The sequence below is a fragment of the Nestor notabilis genome, unplaced genomic scaffold (assembly GCF_000696875.1).
Source record: "Nestor notabilis isolate BGI_N333 unplaced genomic scaffold, ASM69687v1 scaffold10025, whole genome shotgun sequence".
NCBI classification, from domain to species: Eukaryota; Metazoa; Chordata; class Aves; order Psittaciformes; family Psittacidae; genus Nestor; species Nestor notabilis.
The window spans coordinates 324-26,042 of NW_009927853.1; the positions used below are offsets into that span (position 1 = coordinate 324).

General features: G+C 41.0%; 2 protein-coding genes across 2 annotated transcripts; one reads left to right on the forward strand and one right to left on the reverse strand.

Moving 5' to 3' along the window:
- Positions 1-5,889: 5,889 nt before the first annotated feature.
- On the forward strand, positions 5,890-17,966 carry STYX (serine/threonine/tyrosine interacting protein). The gene is made up of 11 exons (XM_010014252.1): positions 5,890-5,925; positions 9,860-9,892; positions 10,757-10,810; positions 11,931-12,028; positions 13,131-13,191; positions 14,553-14,589; positions 15,100-15,139; positions 15,224-15,274; positions 15,673-15,745; positions 16,695-16,788; positions 17,463-17,966. Exons 1-11 carry the CDS (start codon positions 5,890-5,892, stop codon positions 17,534-17,536), a joined length of 651 nt encoding a protein of 216 aa, XP_010012554.1. The 3' UTR covers positions 17,537-17,966.
- A 5,139-nt stretch (positions 17,967-23,105) lies between these two features.
- Positions 23,106-25,079, reverse strand: GNPNAT1 (glucosamine-phosphate N-acetyltransferase 1; the record flags this gene model as incomplete). Its single annotated transcript, XM_010014253.1, has 4 exons — positions 23,106-23,253; positions 23,658-23,719; positions 24,225-24,352; positions 25,017-25,079. Coding segments are annotated over 4 exons (401 nt in total), but the record flags the coding sequence as incomplete, so codon positions are not given.
- Positions 25,080-25,719: the final 640 nt, after the last annotated feature.

A 25,719-nucleotide genomic window follows, 5' to 3' on the forward strand; every position in this document is an offset into this window, starting at 1 on the left:
GGCACGGGGCCTGCCTGTTAGCAGCCCTTTTGCTTACCATTGCGTGTTCCCTCTCCCTTTGTATGATCACCAGTTCTGTCCTCCATCTGCTGCTGGCTGCCTGCTCGCCTCTGTCTGTACGTGCAGAAAGGTAATGAGCTGCTAGCAGTGAGTACCTGCGTGCCCCCTTCCAGACAGTTGGTTTGTACTAACGCTTAGATACTCCATGAACAATTTGGCGCTCCGGTGAGTCTATGGGGAAGGCATTTCAAGAGCCAAGACTTCTCTGCTAACTAAGACAGGTGGCAATATCTGCCAAGACTTAGTTGCACCCTGTGCGGTGTCAGAGGAGTTGGGCCATCGTGGTGTCTGATTTCTGAACTTGGCTTAGCTTCTCAGTTCTGACCCTGAATACTGGTGGTGTGTTTTCATGTGTCACAAACAGCCCCGAGTGTCCCGCTTTGATAGCGTCAGATACTTAATGCAAAATGTCGCAGTGCTCATGTGGGAAGTTGATAGCATCTGAGCTCTTCAGAGGTCTATAAGTTGTTGCATGTTTCATAAATATCAGTGTTTATTTATGTTTTAAGAGAGCTATTGTTAAATGCTATTATTGTGGTAAGTTACCTGAAATTGGAAGTTACTGTGTCACTTTTGGTTTTGTTGTCAAGACTTAATATTTTCTTCAGAGTGTGTTTAGAAGGAGGTGTTTGTAAGTTGTCTTGGCTGTTTTCAGAAAGTTGAGATTGGTTTATACCTGAACACAGATTATATACTACTCTGTGAGGTTTATGACTTGGGGTTTTCTTAATATCTTTCCTTTCTGGACAAACCAATCATATTATCAACAGTTATTCTGAAAATGGCCAGCTCAGCCCGGATGGCTTTTCGAACCCGCTATAACTGGAATGGCTGAAAAGGCACGTGCTGTTAAAACAGTTAAAACCAGAAGTCACTGCCAGTGTAACAACTCTTAGCTGGTGAAAACTGAAATTATGATAGTGTTTAGAGTGGATTTTATTTTTAGCTTTTTGGTTTTTTTCATGCTCTCTTGGTGGCATAATGTATAGAATGTTAAATCTTCACATGCTGCAAGACCATAACAGAGAATTTCAAATACTTTTTTTTTTTTTAAAAAAAAAAAAAAAAAAGCCCTAAGATGTTTTTCTTTCCAACATCTTCCATCTGTGTCTGACTTAATCAAAATACACTATAGTTGGAGTATTTGGGGGAAACAAGAAAGTTAAAGCCAGTGGAGAATGTCAGAGTTTTCTTGTGGAGCTAACCTGTTAAGCAAAGTGTAAGAGACTTCAGCCTTTGGCCCAGTCCTTAAGAAGATACTTTGGAAAAGCAAACTAAGGAAACTAAAATAGTTCTGCCCCCAGAATGTAGTTATTCATGGGAAGCTGAAGAACCTCTCTTGTGATTTGCAGTGAGGTGGTTTTTGAATGAGGAGTACTCTCTAGTATTACTTCAGGAAGTTGGTTGTGTATGGTTTAATGCTGTCTTGGTAGATTTGGTTTCAAGATATTGGGGGGAAGAAGGAGGGGAGAGACAACTTGGGGAATCCCTGGTTTACTTACTGATGCAGGCTGCTCAAGAGTAAGGACAACTTTGTGGTCATTTTAAGACAATCTTAACTGCCACCCCCCGCTCTCTTGTCCCTGCTGACACTAATAACCATGTGACAGCTTAAATGATAACAATAATAGTAATAATGCCAAATCAGTGAGCTGATCTAGTTGACTGCACAGCTCCACACTCCCTAGTTGGCACAAGAAAAGTCAGATTGTGTGGGGAAAAAGGCTGTGCGAGGGGTGACAGCAGCCTATGGCTGGATTGACTTAGGCAGACTGCAGACACTTACTTTAAATAAAAAGGTCAGTTTCCTGGCCTGTAGATTGTTTGCAATGTCCCTAATCCATATGTAGCATTATGAATTGCTGGGTTTTTAAACTACTTGGCTATTGGTACTTTTTGGATGCTGGTGATATTTCCCTGCTGGAGTGAGTTGTGCCACCTTTGCATTCCTAATCTGATACCATCTCAGCAGCTGCTTGAGCAGAAGTTTGGTTCTTCTGAGTGCTCTTAGTGACATGTGCCACTTTTAAGTACACACAAACTACAAGACGGGGGGTGTTCATTCAGGTGGTGAAACCATGTATTAAAGGCCAAGCACAGACAGGTACTGGCAAGTGTCTGCCACGCTTCAGTGTGTCAGTGCTGGTTGGCCTGTGGTGCTTCCTCCAGCCCGCTCTCATGGGCTGAGTTGTCCAGTTCTGCAAGGTGAGCTAATGAGGTCTGGGACAAACCAGCTTCCGTCTTTCACTGGTGAGTCGATGGCAGTTAAAAGCCAAATGCCTTTTTTACAGGTCCTTATGCCATCTGAGTGTTTTCTGCTTCTAATTTTTGGATGTTAAAAATGTAACTCATCATTCTTGCAAAGCTGAAAAAAATTCAGGAATATGCCACAAATGTCTGTAAACTGTGTGTTTAGTGATATTGAATATGTCAAAGTCTTACAAGTAATAGTGGTCTAAGCTTAGATTTATATGTCTTTTTCTAAAATTGGCACTTTTTCCAAGATAAGGTCTCAAAACTTTCTTAAATTGGAGAAGTGCTATGCATTTTTTCTTTTCCCCAGTATAAATATGGATGGACAAAGACCTGTTAAAGGAGTGTTGGGTTAATAACAGTAAGTGCCTGCTGACATATTAGCACTGAGACATCTTAGCACTTTTAAAAAGATGGTAAATAAGGACTGTAATAATTCAAAGAATTTAATGGAAATTATTTTCCCATTAGATTGTAAACAAAAAGAAAAAAAAATAGTGCTAGGGTATATGTAATGGGAACGCAGCAATAATTACCAATTCATGTCTTTGTTAGAATATGAACATACTTGTTTGCAAGCAAGCTGAGTAAACTAGTATTTGTGATGTATTTAGAATGGTTTTTAGAACTCTCCATGGTTTTTGTAATGGAATTATCAGTTTATTGACTAAACAGTCATATTTGCCTTTTTATTATGTGTCAAAACTGAGCTCTCTTTAGTGCATGATGAAATTTACATTTCTTGACAGCTATATTTAGTCTGAATGCTAATGTATTTTTGACTGCTTTTTAAAACTCAGTGGTAGTGCAGTCCATCTAAAGGTGGAACAAATTTCTTAAGCTTTTTTACTCTTCACAATAAGAAATGCAAATAACCTTCTTAAACATAGTGATTCCCCTCCTCTGCAGACTCTTTAAAAGAAGTAGGAAGCCTGTATTAGAATATTTATTTTACCTGCCCACATAATTGAGCAAAAGAAATTTTTAAACAGATGTGGTGTTATGCTGGGAAATGTAAATCAGGTGACAGATTTTGATCACGACTCTGGGATACTATCAGCCAACTTTGCATAGATCAAAAGAAGTGCACTGTGACAGCTAAAGTTGAGCAGTCTTGTGAGCTGTGATGAACTTATGCCTTGCATCCGTGGGAAGCCCATTGAAGTGCATAGTCATCCACAGAGACATGAAGGTGGCTCACTACTGGAGCAGTTTGTAGAACTGGGGACTTAAAGTATTATTTTTCTTTTATCTAAATGAGGATTATGAAGAGACCTGTACATTCCTTGGCTGCCTCAGTGGAGCCCAGCTCACTAGGCTGTAGTTTAAAACGTAAAATGAAGGCATGAAAAAGAAGATACTTGCTCCATTATAAACAGTTCCCATAATCTGAATTCACTTTTTCCTTTAGCGGTAAAACTTGTTCATTAGCGCCCACTGTACAGATTCTTTGTAAAAAGTGAATCCTCAAGACCTTTTATTGTAGTGGGTAGAAACACTCTGGGGTGAAATATTACTAGAAAAAAAAAAAAATCAGATGGGTCTTGGCTTCTGTGCAAGTCTATTTAAAAAGAAAGAAAATGCAAGAACTATGGCAGTCCTGCCAGATGGCTGTGTGCTTCAAAGAAGTTGAAGAATTCTGCCTTTACTGCTTTACTGTGCTTTAATAATCATAGAACCATAGAGTAGTTTGGGTTGGAAGGGACCTTCAAAGCTCATCTAGCCCTTGCAATGAGCAGGGACATCTTCAACTAGACCAGGTTGCCCAGAAACACATCCAGCCTGGCCTTGAATCTCTCCAGGGATGGCACATCTACCATGTCTCTGGGAAATCTGTGCCGGTATTTTACCACCCTCATTGTAAAAAAAATAAAAATCTATAAAATATATTCAGTTCACACATAATGCTGCAAGAGTTCATGCAAACATTATTGCACTATGCAGTTAGTTAAATGAGTTCCATCAGAACAGATAACCGTTATCATGTCTCAGTTCTAAAGTAACAACAAAGATTGATTCTATTATTGTTATCACACAGAGTACCACTTCACAGGGCTGATGAACCTGTGTGCTAATTGGTGTTTCACAAGCTAGTAGAGGTATCTCTTTGGGCTGATGTTTCAGAATGGGTCAAATAAGAAACATTTGTTTCTTATCTGTATTATGTGTCTACTTGCAATTTAGTTGCCTTAGTCTACCTTTCATCCTTTTCTGTGGCTTGTGTTTCTCTTTGCTAAGATAACCTTTATTTTCCTGTTGTACGCTTCTTCCTTCCTCTCTGTGGTCTGTCATTCCCATCTGCTATTGTTTTTCCTCTCCACCTTCCTGCTTTTGTATTCCTTTGTATTTTCAAAGGCAAAAATGTCTGTACAATGAGAACTTCCCATTGTCTGAATACTCTTTACAAATAAACAGAAAGCACTGTTAAACGCTGCTTCCCAGCCTATGTTTACCATTCTTGAGACCAACTGAAGCGGGATCTCTGACCAAGGGGGGACTTGCTGTTACAGCAAAGCGCATCTAATAGCTGGCTTTGCTGAAAGGCAGCTTAACCCATCCTGCCAACTATCCAGCGTTGTCACCAGTTTTGTCCAGTGCTTATCTGACCTGTGGTGACCTGGAGCAGGGAGCTTACTTGGTTGACAACCAGCTTTGCTAAAAAAGCAGTTAGTTTGGGGCCATTGTTATTTCCTGAGCATGGTACCATAGGATTAAACAGCTGTGGAAGGGTGGGAATGGAACCTCGCCCTTGTTTGTAGTTCATTTTGAGGCTCTTAAAGTAACACACTTTGCAGTGAGAGACGTGACAGGTTTCAGTAATATTCAGATGTTTTTCTTTAATATTTTTTCAGTACTTTATTTAATTTGTCTGTTTTCTTGTTAATAGATGGCAAATGAGTGTCCTCTGTTACTACTTCAGTATTTCATGATTTCACTTGACACCTGTTCTAATTTACAAAAAGCTTTAGTTTTGTGCAGGTCTTTAATGATAAAGTCCTCTCCTCCATCTTTTGTTTGACTGTATCAGCTGGGAGTATTTTTTTTATTTTCCAAAATACTGTCTAAAGTACTGTCAGAACCAAGATGTGATCTCATTTAATTGTGTAAATTAGCCTTAAAACTGCCTCAGAGTTACACATAAAGCTTTTGCATCAAGGTAATTATGAAGAGATTGGGACCCATCCACAATCCGAGCTGTAGCCTGCTTAAGTGGGGGGTGGTAGCAGTACTGGCAGTTAATATCATCATGCCCTCTGAATGTTCTGGTAGCGCATTGTTTAGCTGTTACTTTAATTTCCTATACAGAGTGGTACAAAGTTAGAGCCGAGAGATCAGTTAGCCAGGGCAGCTGAAGCAATTGAAGCAGGTCAGTAGAATGTGTGGCTGTCATTGCCGTAACAGTTGTCTTCAGCTTTGATTTCACAACTTGTGGAAGAGAGTTGTAGCAAGTTTGAGTGTTACAGCGTATATGCATATTCCACTAGACAAGGAAACAAACTTAGACAAGAGGATTCTGACAGCCCTAGATTTTTGAGGTACACAAGGAAGGATCAATCATGCAGAAGTCTTACTCTGATGAATTACGATGGGAAGAGGAATCAGTACAGAGAGGTAAGTGATGCTGTTAATCAGCAACAAAAGAGCTGTTTTGAGTGTTGGAAAAGGGTCAGAAACCTGGTGTGGTTAGGAAGGTTTTACTGGGAGTTGTGTGCAGCTTTTCAACAGGACTTGAAAGCGGGGAGAGTTATTGCACATAGTGGCTGCTGCCTAGTGATGCTGAACAGATAAGGGACAGCAGCTAAAATCTGGAAAAGACAGTGGATTCTCCTTCTTTAAACTACTGGTCTGATTTATTTTACTGGTGGGTTGTTTTTTTTTTTCTGCACTTTTGAAAGCTTCTTCCTTCATCTAGGGCAGTCTGTGGTTTGCAGGGTACTAATTATAAGGCAGCAGGAGTTTAACCATAATAATGAAAGTGCAGTACTGCGGGTTGCCTTCCAACTAAAGCTGGAGCTTCAGCAGAGACCGCCTGGGACATACTGACTAGAATATACCTTTTATATGTGGAAATTAGATGGATCTTCAGACTTCAACTGTCAGTTAGGGACCAGTTAAGCAATTTCACATATATCCATTTCACTACATTGCTTCTGGTGAGGCATATGCAGATTACACCAGGTACATTGCGATGCTGTGTTAAAAAAACAGTCATTGCTTTTGTGCAGATCATGAGCATAGACAAGTCTCAATGTCAGGGATGTGAAACTAATATATAAAATTCATTTTATGAATTTTTCAGTCCTAGCTAAGGTCCCTTGGGGGAAAATCCACATGTACAGGCATTTGCACATCCCAGTGTAAGGCATCAGGGTTGGGTTTTTTTTGCCATTAAACTGTTCTTCTAAAGAAGAACAGGTGTAGTTATGGCAAAATACTGACAAAATAACCATAACTGTTGGCAAAGTAACTCTTTGCAGTTATTGGTTACCAAGAAGCAATTTGTAGTGTAGACAAGTCTCACCTTTTCATTCATATCTTCAATTTGTTTCAGCTAGAGGCTGATGGGGAAGAGAGGGCTTTGAAACATGCTTCACTCCCTTTTCTCTTACCAGTCACTCCATTCTGAGAGAATAATTGAAGTGGTTTACATAGTCCCTGTCATTTTATTTATGCAAAAACAAAATACAGCAGATATGTGCTATGAACACCCTCAGCAAAACAGCTGAGCTATCTGTTAAACTTGTCCATCAGTGGATCACAGTCCAGCTTGGGAATATCTGTCAGAGGTGAGTGGCTCCTCTTGTTTTCAAGACTTTGGAGTTGTGGGGGTTAATTTTTGCATTCTTTCTCTTTACTTCCGTGTCTTGTGAGAATTGAAGATGGTGTTTTGGTGTTTTCCAGCAAGTTGTCGCTTGTTCTGAAGACCCTACCAAGTAGTTAGCAGCAAGGTGTGCTGTTTTACTTTATCCAACTCTGGCATCATCAGTTGTTTTTTTAGCAAAATTCTTGTGTTTGGTCTCATAAAAAGAAACTTTCAGTTGTTATTTGTCTGCTGGGTGCTTCAGACAGTGTGGAGAACATGGTTGATGAATTAATTCCTTAAAAGGAGACTTGTGCTTGGGCTCAGTCTTTATTCATAGATTTATTTTTACATAATTTTGGATAGCATTGGAATAATCATGCATTGTCAGGTTTAGACACCTTGAAGGGCTGTGGGGAAATCACCAGAATCACTCTCAGTAGTTTGTGTACTTGTTTCAGAGTAAATGTTTTCTTTATACATCACCTTTCAGTTATCTGTTTTGCAAACTAAATCACACTGGAAACTGTATCTTCTAAGTTTCCAGAATAACACTGAAGACTAATGTCTGTAGCCAATACTGACATTTTTTTCTTGTTCAGAACATCTGTGGCATCCGTTGTCCTTTGGGTGTTGGTTTTCGTTTGGACTGTATATTGCTAAGTTCTTACCTACTCCCTTTGCACGTTTTACAGCTGTTGGTGCTAGCACAATTTCTTGCTTCTGATGCATTTGAAGGGAATATTTGTAATGTTAAATCTCCTTGCCCCAAAGTGGTGATGAATTTGTGTTTTCATCATGCTCCAGATTAAGGCTTCTAAATTCTACAAATAGAGTAATAAACCCACTGAAGTGTTTGTATACTCCTGGAAAACAGCTTAAGCTTTTCAGAGTTTATTGCTCTTGCTGTTGTTTTTATACTTTGGCAAAACTGGAGTTTTCTTGCTTTTTTGATGAGTAAATGATGCTTTTGAATATGCAGTGAGACAGCTGGGTTATGCTACTAAACACTTTTAGATCAACCTAAATATCTCTATCTGTGGCCAAAGGACACAGTTCTGTAAATGTCATCCTTTTGTCACAGGTTTTCTACTTTCTACTATCAGGAGATTTTATTATTACAGCTGTAATATGCAGAAATAATTTAGCTGCATGTCTGTAATCTTTAGCGAAGACCTTGTCAGTGCATTTTATTTCCTTGCTTGTACTACCATTTTAGGTTGTACTCAAAGAATTGTTTTGAGTTGCTTAATGTTTGTTTGCTTTCTCAGAAATACTGTCACAATTCAGTTGGTTTCCAGGATAACTGTACTGATACTAAACCCCTCTCTAATTCCACTGCCGAGAGCTAGCAAAACCTCACTGTGTAACTCTGTCTGGGGGAAGCACTGGATTTTTCTTGAGTGTCTTAGTAAAAAGAGGGTTAACGTGCAATACCAGTACAACTGCAGATGCTCAGGTGGACAGTGTTGCTAGTTTAAGGTTTGTCTTAGTGGAATCCTGAGCTTGGTCCAGAGGTGGAATATTCAGAGTTTTAATTTTCTCGTAGTTTTGACGAGAACATAGCAAGAATGACATAAGGCAAAGTTTTTTCTTAGCTGCTGGTGTGTTGAGTGAACAGCAGAGTTATGTAAATAAATGCATGCACTAGATTTGGTATGGTTTAACTATTTCCCTTTTTTTTTTTTTTTTTTTTTTTCCCCCCCTCCAGCTGGTAACTGTGATCTCAGATACAACTCCTTCATGTGTGAGGGTCAGAGAATGAGTAAGAGCCTGTTAATAGAGGACAGTGGGAGTTGTAAAGAAGGAAAGACAGGAATAGAGCCTGCCTGAACATTTTTCTGTTCAGCTTTGGCAGTTCTGTAAAGCGGAGCAAAGGATAAAAATGTTGATCCTGGCATTTGCTCTGGGCAATTCTGATAGATTGGGCTGGATGATAGTAAATAGTTGGGAAGAGGTGTTTCCCGAGTGGTGAACCCTCACAGACTGAGAGAGGGTCTGAGATTCTTTGGAAGGGTGTGATGTGCTGTCTGTAAATTAAGTGATGAGGAGCATCATGTCCTTGTGTCTGAACATGAGTGTAGGTATTTACTGTAGAAGGATCCTTCCCAGTGTAACTGTCCAGGGTGGAGAAAAGTGGAGGTTTACTTTGATGGTTTGCTGTACTTATGGAGAGCATAAGTTTCTATAGTTGTTAATCCTGAATATTCAAAATGAGGTTAGTTTGAACATAATGGGTGGGGCAGTGTAGATTCTGAGGGAGTTACCTGCTATACATCTTATCTTCTAACTGTTTTTTCAGTGGCTGTAGGAATATACCAGGCACAGGAGGGGTTTTTCTTCTTCTGTAGCTGGTACAGAATGTTCTAAAGCTTTTTTCCTTTTTTCCCCCCCCCCTTTTTTTTCCTGACCTCACCACTCCAGAGTGGAGCTTCTGAGTAGAAAGCCGAGGTGTGGATGTACAACACGCTGGCTGTTCTGCACAGGCTGCTTCACTGATAATGTAGTGAGCTTGAGGTTTTTTCATATCAGCTTTCAAAACAGTGTTCCTTGCACATGCGTGTTCCTGGTATCCGTGTGGAGAGTTAGCAGTGAGCGTAAGCACCGTGCCTGTTGCGTAGCAGGTAGCTTGTACAATCTGAGAAAATAAATTCCTATTTTTTCCTGTAACATGCTAGTACAGATCTGCCTGATGTATTTTTCCTTTTGTGTGTATATGTAATTACATTTTATTTTATTTCTAAGGATTGGACCTATCCCATGAGGAGAGAGATGCAGGTATGACAATCTCTCATTTACCATTTCAGTAAAAAGCTATGTTGCATTCAGTAAGTAAAAGAAAGTGCCCTACAGGAGCAGGTACCAAAATTAGTCCTCTCAAAATTAGTCTTGAGGGGTAAAGTGTCAGGCAGCACCATGGCAGAGATGTAAGGATTGCCAGCTCAGAGTGCAGCTGGGCTTGGATCTCTGCTGTACAAATACTTAAAAAAAAAAAAAATGGTAATTTTGTCCTTTTCTTCAGAATCCCCCAAATACTACATTTTTATCTTTGTGAATATTCTTAGGAGAAGACTGCTAAAAATATATTTGCTTTGCTTTTTAACTTAAATTTGGTTGGAAGTAAGTGTTCTCAAGTAGGATGAGCAATTAAAATTTTCCTACCATGGTGTCAGCCAAATCTTTGCACAAATAAGATCTCAAACCTACATGTCCTTATTGGTGGGGCGATAAATGTTTAAAATGTGTATTTTCCTACTACTAGGACAAAGCTAGAAGCCTTACCATGTGTGTATCTTTTACCATGAGAGCAATTTGGAATTAATTGCAAGACACGATTGTATATAAACTTAAAGTTCCCTTAATTTGATCTGGGGCTGGGTAAGACGCAGTAATCAAACTGGAATTTTGTCCAAATAAAGGACTTGATTCCTGTTCCAAAACAAGATCTACTGCAGAAAGATCATGTTTCTTTTATTTTGCCAAACTGATTCTTTTTTTCCTTGTCCTGTTATAAATGACACTTGATAACACATCTCACTAATATGTAAATCTTATTTCCATGGCCACAGTTTGAATTGGGTGTGATGTATTATTTCAAATAATTTTGACGTGGTATTAAATGTCTGTTCTTCTGCCTCCTAGGAAATTTTACCTGGGTTATTTTTAGGCCCGTATTCTTCAGCTATGAAAAGCAAGGTATGATATTCAGAATAGTGTCTCATAAAGAAACTTTGCTTTGGTGATTTGATTTGTTACTGTGGCAATATGTTTGAGTGCTTATCTGTATAGGTGTAAATTTGGCTGCAAACCTGAACTGGAACATGAAAGATGCCAGAGTAGAAGTAAGACATGGTGCATTTATGGAATGGTCCTTTTAGCCTGTGGGATTATCTGACTGGGGCTGGTGTCTATGCCTCACCTTTCAAGGGTGAATCTGAACTACCCTCTCAGGCATATGCTGGGCAGTTGATGCTTAGAAGACTGTTTTCCGTAACAGTCTTGTGAGCTAAAGGGTTACTTCAGGAAAAAAATTTAAAAAGAGCCCTGATGAAATTCTTCTCATGTGTCCTGAAGTTCAGTATGTTTGTGCACACACACGTGTGCTCTCTCAGTTCAGCTAGTCAGCTTTGCCTACTCCTTACAACCCAAAAAAGTGCAAACTTGAAGTGACTTACACAATAACTGCAGTGAGTGTTCATGTGTGAGCTTTTTGTGTTGTAATTGAGTCTCGTAATCAAGCTTGAATATAGCTTTTCTTAGGAAAAGGTAAATAGTTTGAGACATGCATGTTCCTGATCACGTAGTCTATTTCCTTTGCAGAAGTGTTGCAACACATATCATGTATGCGTGAGTGGGAATTCACACATACACAGTAAAACAAGGTGAATTGCATCTACAGTAGTCAGGCACTGCTAAGACAAAGCTTGTATCTACAAAATTACCTCATAGTTTAAATGATCTTACCTTCAATGGTCTGATTCCAGCAAGAATCCAGTGTTGGATGTAAATTACTACATCATGTATGGACTTGCCATTTTAGGCGAAGTGAAAGGTGGGCCGAGACAAATAAGTTCATTGAATGCCTTCTTTGCTGCCTGTTCTTTTTATCATTGTCACAAATGCCTATTCTTGCAGCTCCTAATGTTGTATTTTTGAAATACAACATTTTTCACACCATGCTTTTAGTATAAGAAAATCAGGTCTGACTTTCCTTGAGCCCTATTGTGTATTTAGGCATAGATTTTCTTTTTATTACTCTGCAGTAGATGGATTCCATAATTTTAAAAATAAATATGTTTTTTTTCTTTTTCCACAGCTACCTATACTTCAGAAACATGGAATAACCCATGTAATATGCATACGGCAAAACATTGAAGCGAACTTTATTAAACCAAACTTCCAGCAGTTATTTAGGTGAGAAATGATCAAGATTTTCTGTGTTAGTGTTCTTTCCAAATATTTTCACATGGTCAAAACCTTTTGAAAAATGTGCTAAAGTGTAGACAGACTCTTAAATCCAAACCATGAACTGTATTCATCCTGATAAACTCCAGACATAGACAAGTCTGCAAATGTGAAGTATCTGTTAGCTTGCAGTAACTGAGAGATGTAAGACCCCACTTGGAGTACTGTGTACTGTTCTGGTGTTCCCAACATAAAAAGGACATGGAGCTGTTGGAGCAAGTCCAGAGGAGGGCCATGAGGATGATAAGGGGGCTGGAGCACCTCCCTTATGAAGACAGGCTGAGAAACTTGGGGCTGTTCAGCCTGGAGAAGAGAAGGCTGCGTGGAGACCTTATAGCAGCCTTCCAGTATCTGAAGAGGGCCTATAAGGGTGCTGGGGAGGGACTCTTCATTAGGTACTGTAGCAATAGGACCAAGGGGTAATGGGTTTAAACTTAAACAGGGGAAGTCCAGGTTAGATATAAGGAAGAAGTTCTTTACTGTGTAGGTGGTGAGGCACTGGAATGGGTTGCCCAAAGAAGAGGTAAATGCTCCATCCCTGGCAGTGTTCAAGGCCAGGTTGGACAGAGTCTTGGATGACATGGTCTAGTATGAGGTGTCCCTGCCCATGGCAGGGGGGTTGGAACTAGATGATCTTAAGGTCCTTTCAAACCCAAACCATTCTGTGATTCTATAACTGTCTAGAGTTTTAAAGCTGTTAGTTGTGAGTATGGTTTGTCCTGCTAATAAAACATTTGAGGTAACTTAATCAGAATGGTAGCTCTGGAAAAGTTGCGTAGAGCCCCAGAAAAGAACACTGGCCCATATTTACAAACTCATGGGGAGCATGTGAGTGTGTAGTACTCAGCTTTCCGACTTGAGTCATCTGTAGCATAGCACTTGTGAATTTCTTCCCCTCTGAGATGTGTTTTTGTCAGGGGATATCATGGAAAGTTCCTCACATGCGTTTTGCATAAGGACAACTCCAGAGATTGCTTCATTGTAGAAATTCTGGAGCTAGTGGCAGCAACTCAGTATTACTGTGTACTCATAGCAACTGTTTTCATTGTAGGTATTTAGTCTTGGATATTGCAGATAATCCAGTTGAGAATATAATACGATTTTTCCCCATGGTAAGTATTTGTGTGTTCATGTGAATGGATTGGGAATGGAGTTGCCCAGTAAGAGTTTTCTGAACTAACAAATGCTAGTTTCAAATTTGGGATTCCCAGCCTGAGGTGCCTGGAGGGCCTGAGAACTCTTATGTGACCTTATTGCCACATTAGTAAGTGTAATTAACTTCTTTTTACAAGTATTGACACCAAGGCACAGTGTGAAGAGCTTTATCTTATTATGGTCTCAGGGAGGGGGGAAAAGGAAGGAGAAAAAAAAGCCTGGTCTCAAAATGAAGAAATCTGGTCATGAGAGGGTGCTGGAGAAATCGGCCTGTAGGAAACTTACTTTTTGAACTCAAGAGTATTTACATCTCTTGTATCAAATTCAACAGCGTATCAAAACAAGTTCAACAGAAAATAGTAACTAGATAGTGTAATTACCTTTTACAGCATCTTGAGACATGTTTACTGTAGAGGAGTTAAAAAGTAACTTTGTTAAACAGTACCCATTACATACTAACATTTTGAAATAGAATAAACCCTTAGATTTGAGCTGTGGTTTTGTAGCTTTAGGTTAGTTTGCAACAGAGCAGAAGAATTTTGGTTCTTACCCAAACCAAGGAAACAAAGGTCTTTTGGCTTCTCTGTATGTGGCAGATGTGGTTATGTTTTTGCAGAACAAGGCACCAAGTCAGTTGATGGCTTATGGCTTTTCTGAAGTATGACGCTATTTGATCAAACATCTTTTGCAAATCTTGCATCTCTGTGTTGGTGTATTTTAAGTCTAGTCTGAACTTTCCCCACAATAAGTTATTTAGCTTTTGCTTTTCATCTAACCAGCTGTTTCAACCTGACAGTATTCCACAGACCTCATTACATCATGTCTCACAGATCGATTAGACCTACATCTGTAACTGAAAATACCATTGTAGAACTTCCCTGCTGACACCTGTGTCACGCAGGGGTCCAGGCTGTATCGCTGTTGATGTGTGTGGGGTTTTGTTTGTGGTTTTGTTGGTTGGGTTGGGTTTTTTCCCCCCAGCTGTTAAGCAAAGATGTTTGGAAGTTACTTTTTAAGATAGTGACATAACATGTGGCATGATGATTGTAAAAAGCACAAGAATGGAACTTTATGCATTTTGTTTCTGGCTTCACACTAATTTTTCAGTGACAATTTTATAGATAGTTAAATGTACAGAAGAAATAATGTCCAGTTGAAGTGGTGTCTAAGACTATGTAAACAGAATCTGTAAAAGAGTGTGTTATTGTCACTGTATATAAAGACAGATAAAATTCTGCCAAATTTAAGTGCAAGTAGCAGTAACATCTAAAATAATCTGAAACTTTTAAATCTGTCTTTTTTTTTTTTCTTTTCTTAGACTAAAGAATTTATTGATGGAAGTTTACAAAGTGGAGGTAAAATCATTAACTTTTTCCATTCATTTACTAATAAATTGATAAAGCTTCAAAATTTAGCAATATGTATTAGAGGCTCTTAATTATTAGGTTTTCTTAAAATTGTGGCTTCATTGTGCTTGATTAAAACTATATAAGTTCATAGCAAAATGTTCTTTCCTTTACCTCCTACTGGAAAACAAACCTCTTCAAATATCTGGGTTTGTCCCCCCCGCCCCTTTAAACACAGCTGTGTTCTGTGCACTAATGCAGGGCTATAAATCTGCATTGGAGTCCTAGAATACAGATTCTGCTACTGAAAATCCTCTGAGGCAGGGATCTGTGCTCCTCTCTCCCAGGGCAGGAATGGACAAAGTGTAATTAGTAATCTAGACTGAAATAAGACACACCTTTTATTCTTAGGGTGTGCATTGCTCCTGTGTAGTTCTCCATAATGAGGAAAAAAACCTAAATTTCAAAGAATTTTCTTCAGTCCATACAAGCTGTTTGGTTTTGTTTTTTCTTTCTTAGGGAAAGTTCTTGTCCATGGAAACGCAGGGATTTCTAGAAGGTAGGAAACCATTCATCCTGCTTACTAATTTTTTCTAAACAATGGAATTATCTTTTACTAATTTTTTTCTTTCTTTCTTTCCAGTGCTGCCTTAGTTATTGCATACATAATGGAAACATTTGGGGTGAAGTACAGGTAAGAGCAGAGTGTGGTCACATAGCTAACCCTTTGTCTGAAAAGGCTGGGGTGACAGAGTACTTAGCACTGATAAGAGGCCTAATATATCTGTAGGTATTAATGCCTTGCTGTAAAACTATAGGAAAGACTCCAAGAGGTTGCTCCAAGTAGTGTGTTGGTAGCAGGCCAGCAAGCTGACAACTGGAGGTGGACCTGGGCAAATAGTATTTTACAACTAGTAGTATTTTACAGTTTTGCCCAAACAATTTCAGTTGTACAAACTGGCTCTGAGGAACATTTAAAGGCTGTGTATTTCCTAAGAACTGATAACTGGAAGAAAGACTCCTGAAACCACAGAGACTTTTGTCACTATCTGTTTTCCACTGAAGTATTTTCTCTCTCCTTCTCTTTTTAAGGGACGCGTTTACTTATGTTCAAGAAAGAAGATTCTGTATTAATCCAAATGCTGGATTTGTCCATCAACTTCAGGTGCCTTTTAGGGTTTTTTTGTCTGATCATAACTTGGAAGCCATTTGATGAATCACCTTCCTGCAAAACAGCTGTTTCTACTTAGGCTTAACATTTACTGTAAAAGTATGCTTCAAGTAAATGTCAGAAGCTACAGTAGAGCTTGGGAGGAAGATGAGTGGGTACCTACCTCATTACACTTAAGCTTTAGACAAAGCAAATCCAGGCAGAGAGGAAGAATAAAAATCCTGGCTTGAGCAGTGATTAAGAGGCTCTGAAACAGCTTAATTGGTGGCTAAGGAAAGTGCTGGGTGTTGTGGCATGCATCGGTGTCTGGACACTCGCATTCCTAGGCAATGGAATTCACAAGTCTGAAACAGCAAACAGTGGTATCACGAAGTTGCCTTATCATATTCCAGGAGTCTGTTGTGTGAACGGTAGGCAGACATAAGGACAGTATGCTAAAACAGGTTTGCAGTGTCTCTGCTACTACTTTGGTGCCTGGCAGCAAGGTGATGATTATCTTCTGAGGAGGGGGGGTTTCGGTTGGGGGTTTCCTTTTTTTAAAATAACTCCTGCAAGGAGTTATTGTGTAGTACTGAAAGTGTGACAGGTCACTAGAACGCAACTTGAAGGCCCTGTGTGGTTTGTCCTTGTAACAGATCTCTGAAGCAACTGTATTCTAAGTTTGGTTTGTTTCCGCTGTCTGAATTGGGAGCAATGATGGTTTCTCTGAACATTCTCACAGATGTTTTGTTGTTTTCTTAATGAAAGTTTACTTTGTTCTCTTTTGCTCTTTTTTCCTGATGTTGTTTTATCATTTACATCAAAGCCACAAAGAATTCTGTAAAATCTCTGCCTTACTATAGCATACTCTCTAGTCCATCCTAGTGAACTCTCTGAATTAGTCCTTCTCATCCTTACGAAGCATTATGCTAAATTAATATCAATGTGTATTAAACCTTTTCAGGAATACGAAGCCATCTATCTAGCAAAATTAACCATCCAGATGATGTCACCACTGCAGTTGGAGAGATCTCTCGCAGTTCCAGCTGGTACTACAGGTCAGAAGCTTCTCCTGTTGTGTGTGACGCCACCTGTTTTACGTGGTGTTGCGAGGTGACTCTGATACTCTCTAGGTGAATCTCGAACTTTTGGGAAGGGGCTGGCTGCAGTTGGTGTGCAAGCGATGTTCGAACTTCAGTATGCATATTCTGTTCTCTTATGTTTGAACTTCCTTCCTTGTTTTCTGCACTTCCACACCATGCTGGAGAAGGGCCCTGTCCTTCAAAAACCCCAACTGTGCTGGAGGAATCAAGAGTGACAGGTTGAAAGCAGCCAATGTTCATGATGTGATCACTGCCCTTAAAATTGAAGCAATTGCTCTAGAAAAGTGTTTTGTTGTGTCTTTAAACAGATAATGGGGGATGAGGGCATGTAAAATCTGTTTTCTGTCATATAGAGGTGTGCCCTGCTGAAAGTCAGTGAAAGTGGAGTCTGGAGGGGAGATGTAAAGGGAGTGCAAGAAATGGCAGATTCTAGGGAACTTCTCTTCCATGTGTAGAAGTGAGAGGGAAGCAGAGTGCTGTCAGCAATTGGCTGTCCAAAAGTGGAATGTCTTCAAAGGACAGAGTCCCTGCCAGAAGATAGTAACAACTGCCCTGTAGTCCTCCTTGCAGCTGTGTATTGTGAGAGCCGATCTTTTCAGATGTCTCCTCCTTCCTCTTGCCTTTTGCAGGAAGTTTAAAGCGAATGCACGAAGAGGATGAAGAACTTGGAACCATGCATGTGGCAGCAGCACAGAACGGATGATACCTGAGGACAAGCACTGTTTTTATTGTGAATTCCTGACAAGAAAGGTGAAGAAAACTGGGAGGAAAAAAAGAATAAGCAAAACAATGAACACACACACACACACATAGCTTCTTTTCAATTACATGTTGCTTCCAGATGTAAATCTGCCTCTGCAACACACTAAGCATCATTTTTAAGATGTTGGACTTCTTGAATGAATAGATGGCACTGATTGTTTTACTCCTTTTTTACACTTTACAGTTTTACTCTAAACCAAGATTTTTGGACTTGCAAAGAGGTATTATTGCAATAATGCACTTTTCATACTTGAAATTTCTTTATTTGTATGATATAAAGTTATTACTTTAAACAAAATGCAAGCTGGGGGGGTTTGTTTATAAAGTTATTTGTGTAATTTATAACAAGAGACTTTAGTAAAGAAAAAGTTTGCTAAAACTCACCTTGTTCTCAGTATATATTATGGTCATGCTTGTAGAAATGTGCTTTATGAACTGCACTATGCACTACTACTGGCAATTGAGCAACAGCAGTGACCTAACTGATATTTAACTCTTTACCTTGTTTACAAACCTCACTATATCTGAATTATTTTGAGGCTGACACTCCAAGATCAATTTGAGACAAAATACTTCTAAAAATCTCACCTTGTTTTATGTAAGTTAAGCAGTACTGATTACTTAATAAAATAGTCATGTGCTGAATTAATAGAGAGCAGCTACCAATTTCACACACCAACACTGAATTATTTCAGCTAGTGCTAAAAAGCTACTTATTAAATTAGTTATAGGATTATTTAAATTTAACAAAACAAAATGATCCATCTCTCTAGTAGAATAGTACATCTTCAAACTGGTATTGAATTAGTAGTTCCCTTTGTAAGACAACAGTTGCATTTTGAGGTAAAAATTGGGTTGGTGTTTGAAAACTGAGGCCCAAAGCATTGGCCATAGTGTCAGGAGCCAAAGGACTCACCTTGGCTCTTCTAAAGCTTTAGAGTGAAGTAAGGACACACACTTAATCACTGCTTTGAAGTTTTCAAATTGGGAATCTCCAAGGCCATTCAACTCTTCTCCCTTCTCAGCAGCATTGTGAGAACCTCTGGTGTTGCAAGGACAGTCGCAGTTCTGCATCTCTGCTTGATTTGCCGATCAGTCTATCACTGATGGATAGACAATGTGAATGAAATGATGGCTCCTTTAGAGCACTGTGGTGACTGAGCAGATGATGGAGCTGTTTGTTAGAAGAACTTGGGTATTTGGGAAATCTGAAATTGTTATTAGACTGTATTTTAACAGGGAACAGGAAGGCTCAGGAGAGTCGAATCAATATAAAAAGCACTCGGGGATCTGAGCATCCAGCTTGCTCTCTGTATGCTGATATGGCTCTTTGCCCCTGTCAGCTTCAGAACAAGCAACCTGTGTGGAGGGGACTCTGAGGGCAGATATCTTTGAATTCCAAGGCATGAGCAGCCATTTTGTACTGTGAGGATCACTTTGATGCTGCCTTCTTCTGCAGAATTGTCCAACAGCTTGTTTACTTTGTAGGAGTTGTACCTCACTGTGTATTCAACACAGGTTGATTACGCCTGGGACTTGCTGGTCTTTGCTTAGTCACCAATCCTCTGCCTGGTCTTGCAGCTCCTGGGCAGGCTCCTGAGGGGCAAGTCTGAGCTCCTGCCCTGTGTTAAGGCTTTTACATGTAGTTAGCAAACTCTGGTTTGAAAACTCCAGCCTGGGTTAAACCATGCTGCCAGAACCCATGCACTAGTGCCACCCAAAGAGGAAATCCTCCTGTTTTAAGTCTGGGCTGTGAGCTGAGCCAGGGCACCTGGGTGAGGCTTTATAGCCCAATAACCTCTTCTCCTTTGGGATGTGAAGGCCCTGGAGTGCTGCAGGTGGGGAGGGCTCACAGTGGAGCCAAACCTGAACCAGTGTACACAGCAGTGCTTTCCCTTTACCGCTGGCTGTCCTCTGCCACTGATGGAGATAATGGAGCAATGCAAATCCTCCAGACAGAAATCTTGAAGAAATATATGATGCTTTAGTTGGGAAATGTTCAGCTTTAAAAAAGGGATTGTGACTCTACCTCCTTAAGAACTACAGCACATCAGTGTTAAGCTGATGCGTTTGCAGTTGTGGGGTTTATTACATGCTGTTAACTGACTCTCTTAAAAGAGTCAGAGCTGTCGGGAAATAGGTTCTCGCATGTTTCACTGCTTACCCTGTGCAACCACTGTGCTGCTGCGGTGGGGTTTGGGGATGTCTCTCTTTGCACAGCTCACCAAATGCCAGCTATGAGGATGGGAACCAGCTCTTCACATAAAATGGCTGGTTTATCTCCCTTGGGAAGGGCAGAGATGAAGCACAGATGGAAGAACGCTGGTGATTCATCTATCTCTCCCTTGCCAGAGGCTTGTTCATGTGTAGTCTGGTGCTGTTACCTCACTGGGGTCCTGGTGCTTCCCCAGGGAGACCATTTCACAAACCAATAAGCTTCATGACTAAGGATTTTCCACCAATCCATCTTTATTTTGTCATGCCGTTACCCCCTATTGCTGCCTTCTATAGTCATTCTGGTCAGTCTGCCTGCTGCATGCAGCTAACAGCCTCTCGGATCCTAAGGGATTCTGATTAGTTTTCCTCTTACCTGTTATTAAGTCTTTTTCTTAAAGCTTCTGGCTCTCTGCTAGTAGGTAGTCACATCACAGTTGCTTTCTGGGGCTGAAGCAAAGGTGGTAGCTGGCAGTGGGGCCTCTCACTGTGACTAGCAGTAGAGGTTGAAATTATTATTTCCCCCCTTCCCCAGATTCAGACACAAAGCTGCAGCACCCACAGCTTTGGGGATGCAGAGTGAAGGAGCTGGAGCTCTTTCTCAGGGCAGGAGGACAGCTGTTACCTCCTCCTTGGGGATTTGTTTTGGGTGAAGTTACACATCTGGAAGAGCTGGTGGTAGTTACATTATGGCTGATTTTTGATAAAAGCCTTTAATAAAGTTCCTTTATTCCTGTGGAGGTCTTGCTCCTTCCTGTTGAGCCAATGGTACTGTAGGTAAATCAACAGGGCTTCTGCAATTCAGGAGACATGTAATGTATTTTAATACTACCTGTTGCTGTTTAAAGCTGTTATTTGTGGCATTTTCCTACTTCCTGCGAACCATGCTCATTCAGAGTACACACCTGTGTGCGGGGTGGTCTGGACTTCCGCTCTGGGTAGTATCAGCTCTACAGCATCTGCCTGCAGCTTGTGGAGGGCTGGCAGGGTGGTTAGTGCCTTTTCCAACTAGTGTTTCCAGAGCTTTAGTGCAGCTCACACCCGTAAATGACTGTACAGGAGTCCAGTGGGATTCCTGACAGCTCCTCGCTCAACACGAAATTGCCCTAAGTGCTGTGCCACAGAGATGGGGATGTCACCCCTGCTACAGAACAAAGAGCTCTTCAGCACTTGCCAGAGGGATGCTCAGGAGCTGGATCCTGCCCAGCAGCAGCATTGTTACACAGCCACAAACCGAAGCTTTCAGCCCAATTAATTTGTCTTACACTGATTGAAGCGGGGAACACATTCACCTGCTCCTTACTTGTACTAATCTTTTCATTAACTCTTAATGAGGGTGTGGAGCTATGTGGACAGTATAGGTCTCTCTGAATTCAAATAATCCACTTGAAATTAGTGGAGATTCAGATTTAATTAGAACTGTGAAAGGCAATAAAATCCACCTTGGTCATTTGGGCCACCATAAAGCAGTATTTGATTTAATACAATTAGTTCAGAGTCAGGGCTCAAGCCACTTCAGTGGTCTACAGGGAGCATCCCTGCTGCCTCCTGTGGGTAGAACAACCCAAAGACAATGGGGAGCTGCTGGCCTGCTGAGGAGAAAGCAGGTTAGAAACTCCTGCCTGGGGTTTGTGCCTAAAGGCAAAGGCTTCAACCCCAAGCAGAGAATGTCCTCTGAACACTTGCAAAGCTGAAAACATGCATCAGACACATGCTGAAAACAACGTGGAGTCTCAAAAAGTCATCTTTTCAGCACAGGGAAAGGGAAAACAAAGGTTATTTGAAGCTGGTGGTACTGTCCTGGAAAGCCAGTAGGTGCACACATCCTCTGGCCACCTACTGCTAGGCACCATGCAGCACTATGAAAACCAGACACGTTTGGCAGTCTTCATTTATTCAGCTTAATGATTTAAAAAATAAAAATCAATAAATAAACCAGACATCACCAAGGAAACACTACAGTGAGTGGAGTACCATCGGGAACATTAAACAGAACCCCACCACAGCTTAAAGTACCTCTCCATGCCACAAAGAACAACCATTTTGTCAAGCCTCGCTGTTCACAAACGCGACCGGCTGCTGTGCACGAACCTTCGTGTGTTCATAATGCCCTATTCATTGATACAGGATTTGTCACTCTCTCCACACAAAACCCCACTGTTCAGACCAGGGCTTTGTACGTTATTTGCTTGCCACTGCTGGCAAAAGTGCTAAAACTGTTTATCCATTCTCCTAGCAAGAGGGATGCTCCAAAGCAGCACCAGTCCCCCAGGCTGGGGTGGGGGTTTCCCTGCTGGTTTCCTATGCCATAGGCATAACCAGTTACCAGCACAATCACAGCTCCCCAGCCCTGGGGAGCAAAAGTACGAAGCTGAACACACTCCTGCCCAACCCAAACCACATTCCCATCGAGTACTAGGAGCCCCACTGTAGATGGGGTGTTTTCTCTGCCAGACATTCCAGTTTTCCAGTTACCTTTCCCCATCACAAAACCACATGTTGTGGTTGGGTTTCTTTGTCAGAGAAAAAAAAAAGAAAAAAAAAAAGAAGTAATTATCCTGAAAACAAAGTAAGTTATCAGCTAAAGTGCAGGACCCCTGCAGCGAGACGTACCCAGCCATTAAACTCAGCACATCAAGTTTAGCTTAGCCCATAGGGATTCTCCCTTACCCGCACAAACAGTAACAAATTCGGTTTTGGAAAATAGTGCCTATAAAACTTGAGATACACCAACACATCATCAGCACTTCAGTGAGGCTTCATGGCAAGAACAGCACTTAACACCTGCTCTGTATCACTCATTCTGCCCAGGAGAAGCACTGTCCCTACCCAAGCAAGCTACATCATCCTTCTGTGAAGTACAGGCAACAGAACAGTCCCCTGAGCTGTGCTTCATCACCGAGAAAAGAAGCGCAAGCCTTTAGAAAAATACAATGCAAGAAAAAATTTGACATAAAAATATATACCTTTGGTTAAAAACCACCCCTTTAACAAGAGTCCTTTGTAACTCAGCTAGAACAAAAGCTTCACTTAGACTGAACAGTAGTAAAAATTAGTTCTAAGCGCTTATTTCCTAACCCAGAGGACCCTTCTAAAATGTCAGTAATATTTCCCTCCCCCCCCAGGATTTACACATTTGATGTTCATTTTTTATAAGGATTGTTACATTTGCAGCAATAAACTCCACAAGTTTTCCACAAAGAGAATGTTTGTAGCACAAGCTCCTCCACCAACAGTCATTATGGGAAAAAAAAAACCAACCCAAAAACCAACCAAACCCAAAACCCCCGAAGTTCTTAATTAAAGAACCGTTGAAACATGTAGTTTTCTTCAGATACTGAATAGCCAAACTTCTTATAGAAATCCACGTTTTTTGGCAGACACTCAAGAGTGATTTTGTAACAGTTCAGTCTCCTACTTAGCAATGTGAGGGTGGATGTTAATCTGAAACAGACAGAAAACCAACAGTTAAATGAAGCTGGCCTGGAATGCTGGATCAATTAATGGTTGAAGTTATCAGACCTACAGTATCCAAGTTTTGCAACACTCTGTTTGCCTTCACTGCACAGGGCAGTCACTATCCCAGGAAACAAAAAGAACTAAGTACCAGCATCTTGCAGACAACTATGTCTCTGTTTTAAGTACCTCAGCTGGTGATACCTGCTGGCTAAATTCTTGTCACATGCCTGCCTGGGGAGGATCTGCCCTTCAGCTTCACCTGCAGAGCCAAGCACCCGCTCACACTCCAAGGTCTGCTGAGCCAGCTAGGCTGCATCAGGGACAGAAAGCAGCAGGGCAAGGGCTTCCTGCCTGCTGCTGCTGAATGGCAACGGTGGGAAAATACTTACAGTTTACCAAGCTGCTTTCCTCTGCACTCTCCACTTACTACGACATCTTCTATCCTTCCTCTCTGTGAAAATACAGGCAAGCATTAGTCGAACAGCACAGTTGTTAGTTTCCTTTCTGCTTATGTTTCACACTTAGATTTTCTACTGTTTAGACACCACTCCTCCAGCGACCAACATGCTTACAGTGCCCCTTCCAGCACCCAGCAGGAGCTGCAGCCCCACCACAGCCTTTCCCTGCCGAGGGATTTGTATTTCTAGCTCCTTGTTTTCACACATCTAGCTGGGACTCCCTCCGCAGCAGCAAGATCCTCAGCCATCTGCTCCATCAGAACCACATCTGACAAGTTCAAAAGCTCAGTGGAGGGAGAACAGGACAGCCATCCAACTGCTCTTTCTCCTTAAGAGAAGCCAAAGCTTTCCATTACTATTTAGCTGAGCACCCAAGAATGGGAGATACTTTTAAAATGCAGAAGGACCTCATCACACAGTGACACCATGAAAATAACATGCACAGAGTCAGGAACAGGATCTTTTCCCTCTCTACAAAGCTGCAGCGAGAGAAGATACCTTTGCACAGGAGTGAGTGAATTTATGTTCTATAACCAGTGTTGCTGTAGCAACAATCTGTCCAAGGTTTGTGTCTTCTACAACAGTAACGTAGTAATCTCCAGATCTCTTCATGTGCTCAAAGGTTTCTGTGGAAGCAGACAGACAGCACAAGAGTCACCATTAATCTCAGATAAAACTGCTGTGAAGTCTAACATTTGCAACAAGTTCTGAAAACTCATCACTGCAGGGTTCAGGATCACACGAAGATGCACCCAAAACCCCAGAACCTGAAAGCCACAGAGTCAGATTAGCCCAGAGACAGAACCAGGAAAATTAAACAAATGCCTTTTCCTTAGCTGCCAAGAGATCCCTCCTTCCCCAGCATCTCTGCAGAGGGGCACTATGACAAAGGCAGCAGCACCTCTTCTAGGTTTTCTTACATCTTGGTCAAACCAGTGAAGTGAGCTCAGGATGCTGTTGAGCTCTGATCAGAGGCAAAGCCTCTGCCTCGCTACTGGTGCTTCAGTAATTCAGCCAAGACAAGCCATCACCCAGCAGTCCCTCCTAAAGCTCAGCCTCAAAAGCAGGTATACAATTTACCCTGCCCCAGTCAAGAAGCTATCCTTCAGGATAGCTGGAACTGGATCCCACACTGAGTGCCAAAAGCTGCCTTGGGGGAGCTGAGTTAATAAATCCCTCTGGCATCAAGCAGTTGGAAGCCTCACACCCAAGTAGATTTGCTGTCAGCATCATCATCCTTTGGTTCCCAGCAACCTCTATGGAAATGCCAAGAAATAATGATATACTCACTGATAAACTGCTCTGGGCTTGCAACTCCAGTTTCAGTCAGCTGACCCAGAACCTTAAAAAAGCCTGTTATAAAAGAAAGGTGAGGAACAGTCCTCGGTGAGAAACAGAGACACACAATTAGCTCCAAACTGCACTGAACAACCCGACATGGCTGTTTGGAGAGTTAACATCCCCATGGCACCATCCAACTCAGTTGTACGTAAAAGCCTGTGCTCCGCATATTACAGAACTAGACTGTAATCTTAAAATCAAACTCCTGCCTTGTGCAATGCTGAAGGATTGGCAACAAACTGCAGCCTGAGTGCAGAAGATGTACACGTTCAAGCAAGATGTACACGTTCAAGCAAGAAACATATAAGCCTGAAATCTGTGATATTAAACTGTTTCTTCAGAACAACCATTTTGTCCAAGTTGTAGAACTGAAGAAGTCTTCATGCACCAAGAATAATGCTGGTTTCCATTACTTTTCTATTAAAGGGAACAGTACAAACAACCATATTCTCTCTCTAAAGCTGTGGTGAATAGGAAGTTGTAGATTAATTGGAAAATTGGACTTGAATTTTGTTTGGGTTTGAGGTTAAAACAGTAAAAACAATTTGAGAAATTCTAGTGAGAAATCATGCATAAATAACACAGTATCTAGTTCAGCACCCAGCTTTCCTTTGTGGTCATCACAAGTGCAAGGTCCTACACCTGGGTTGGC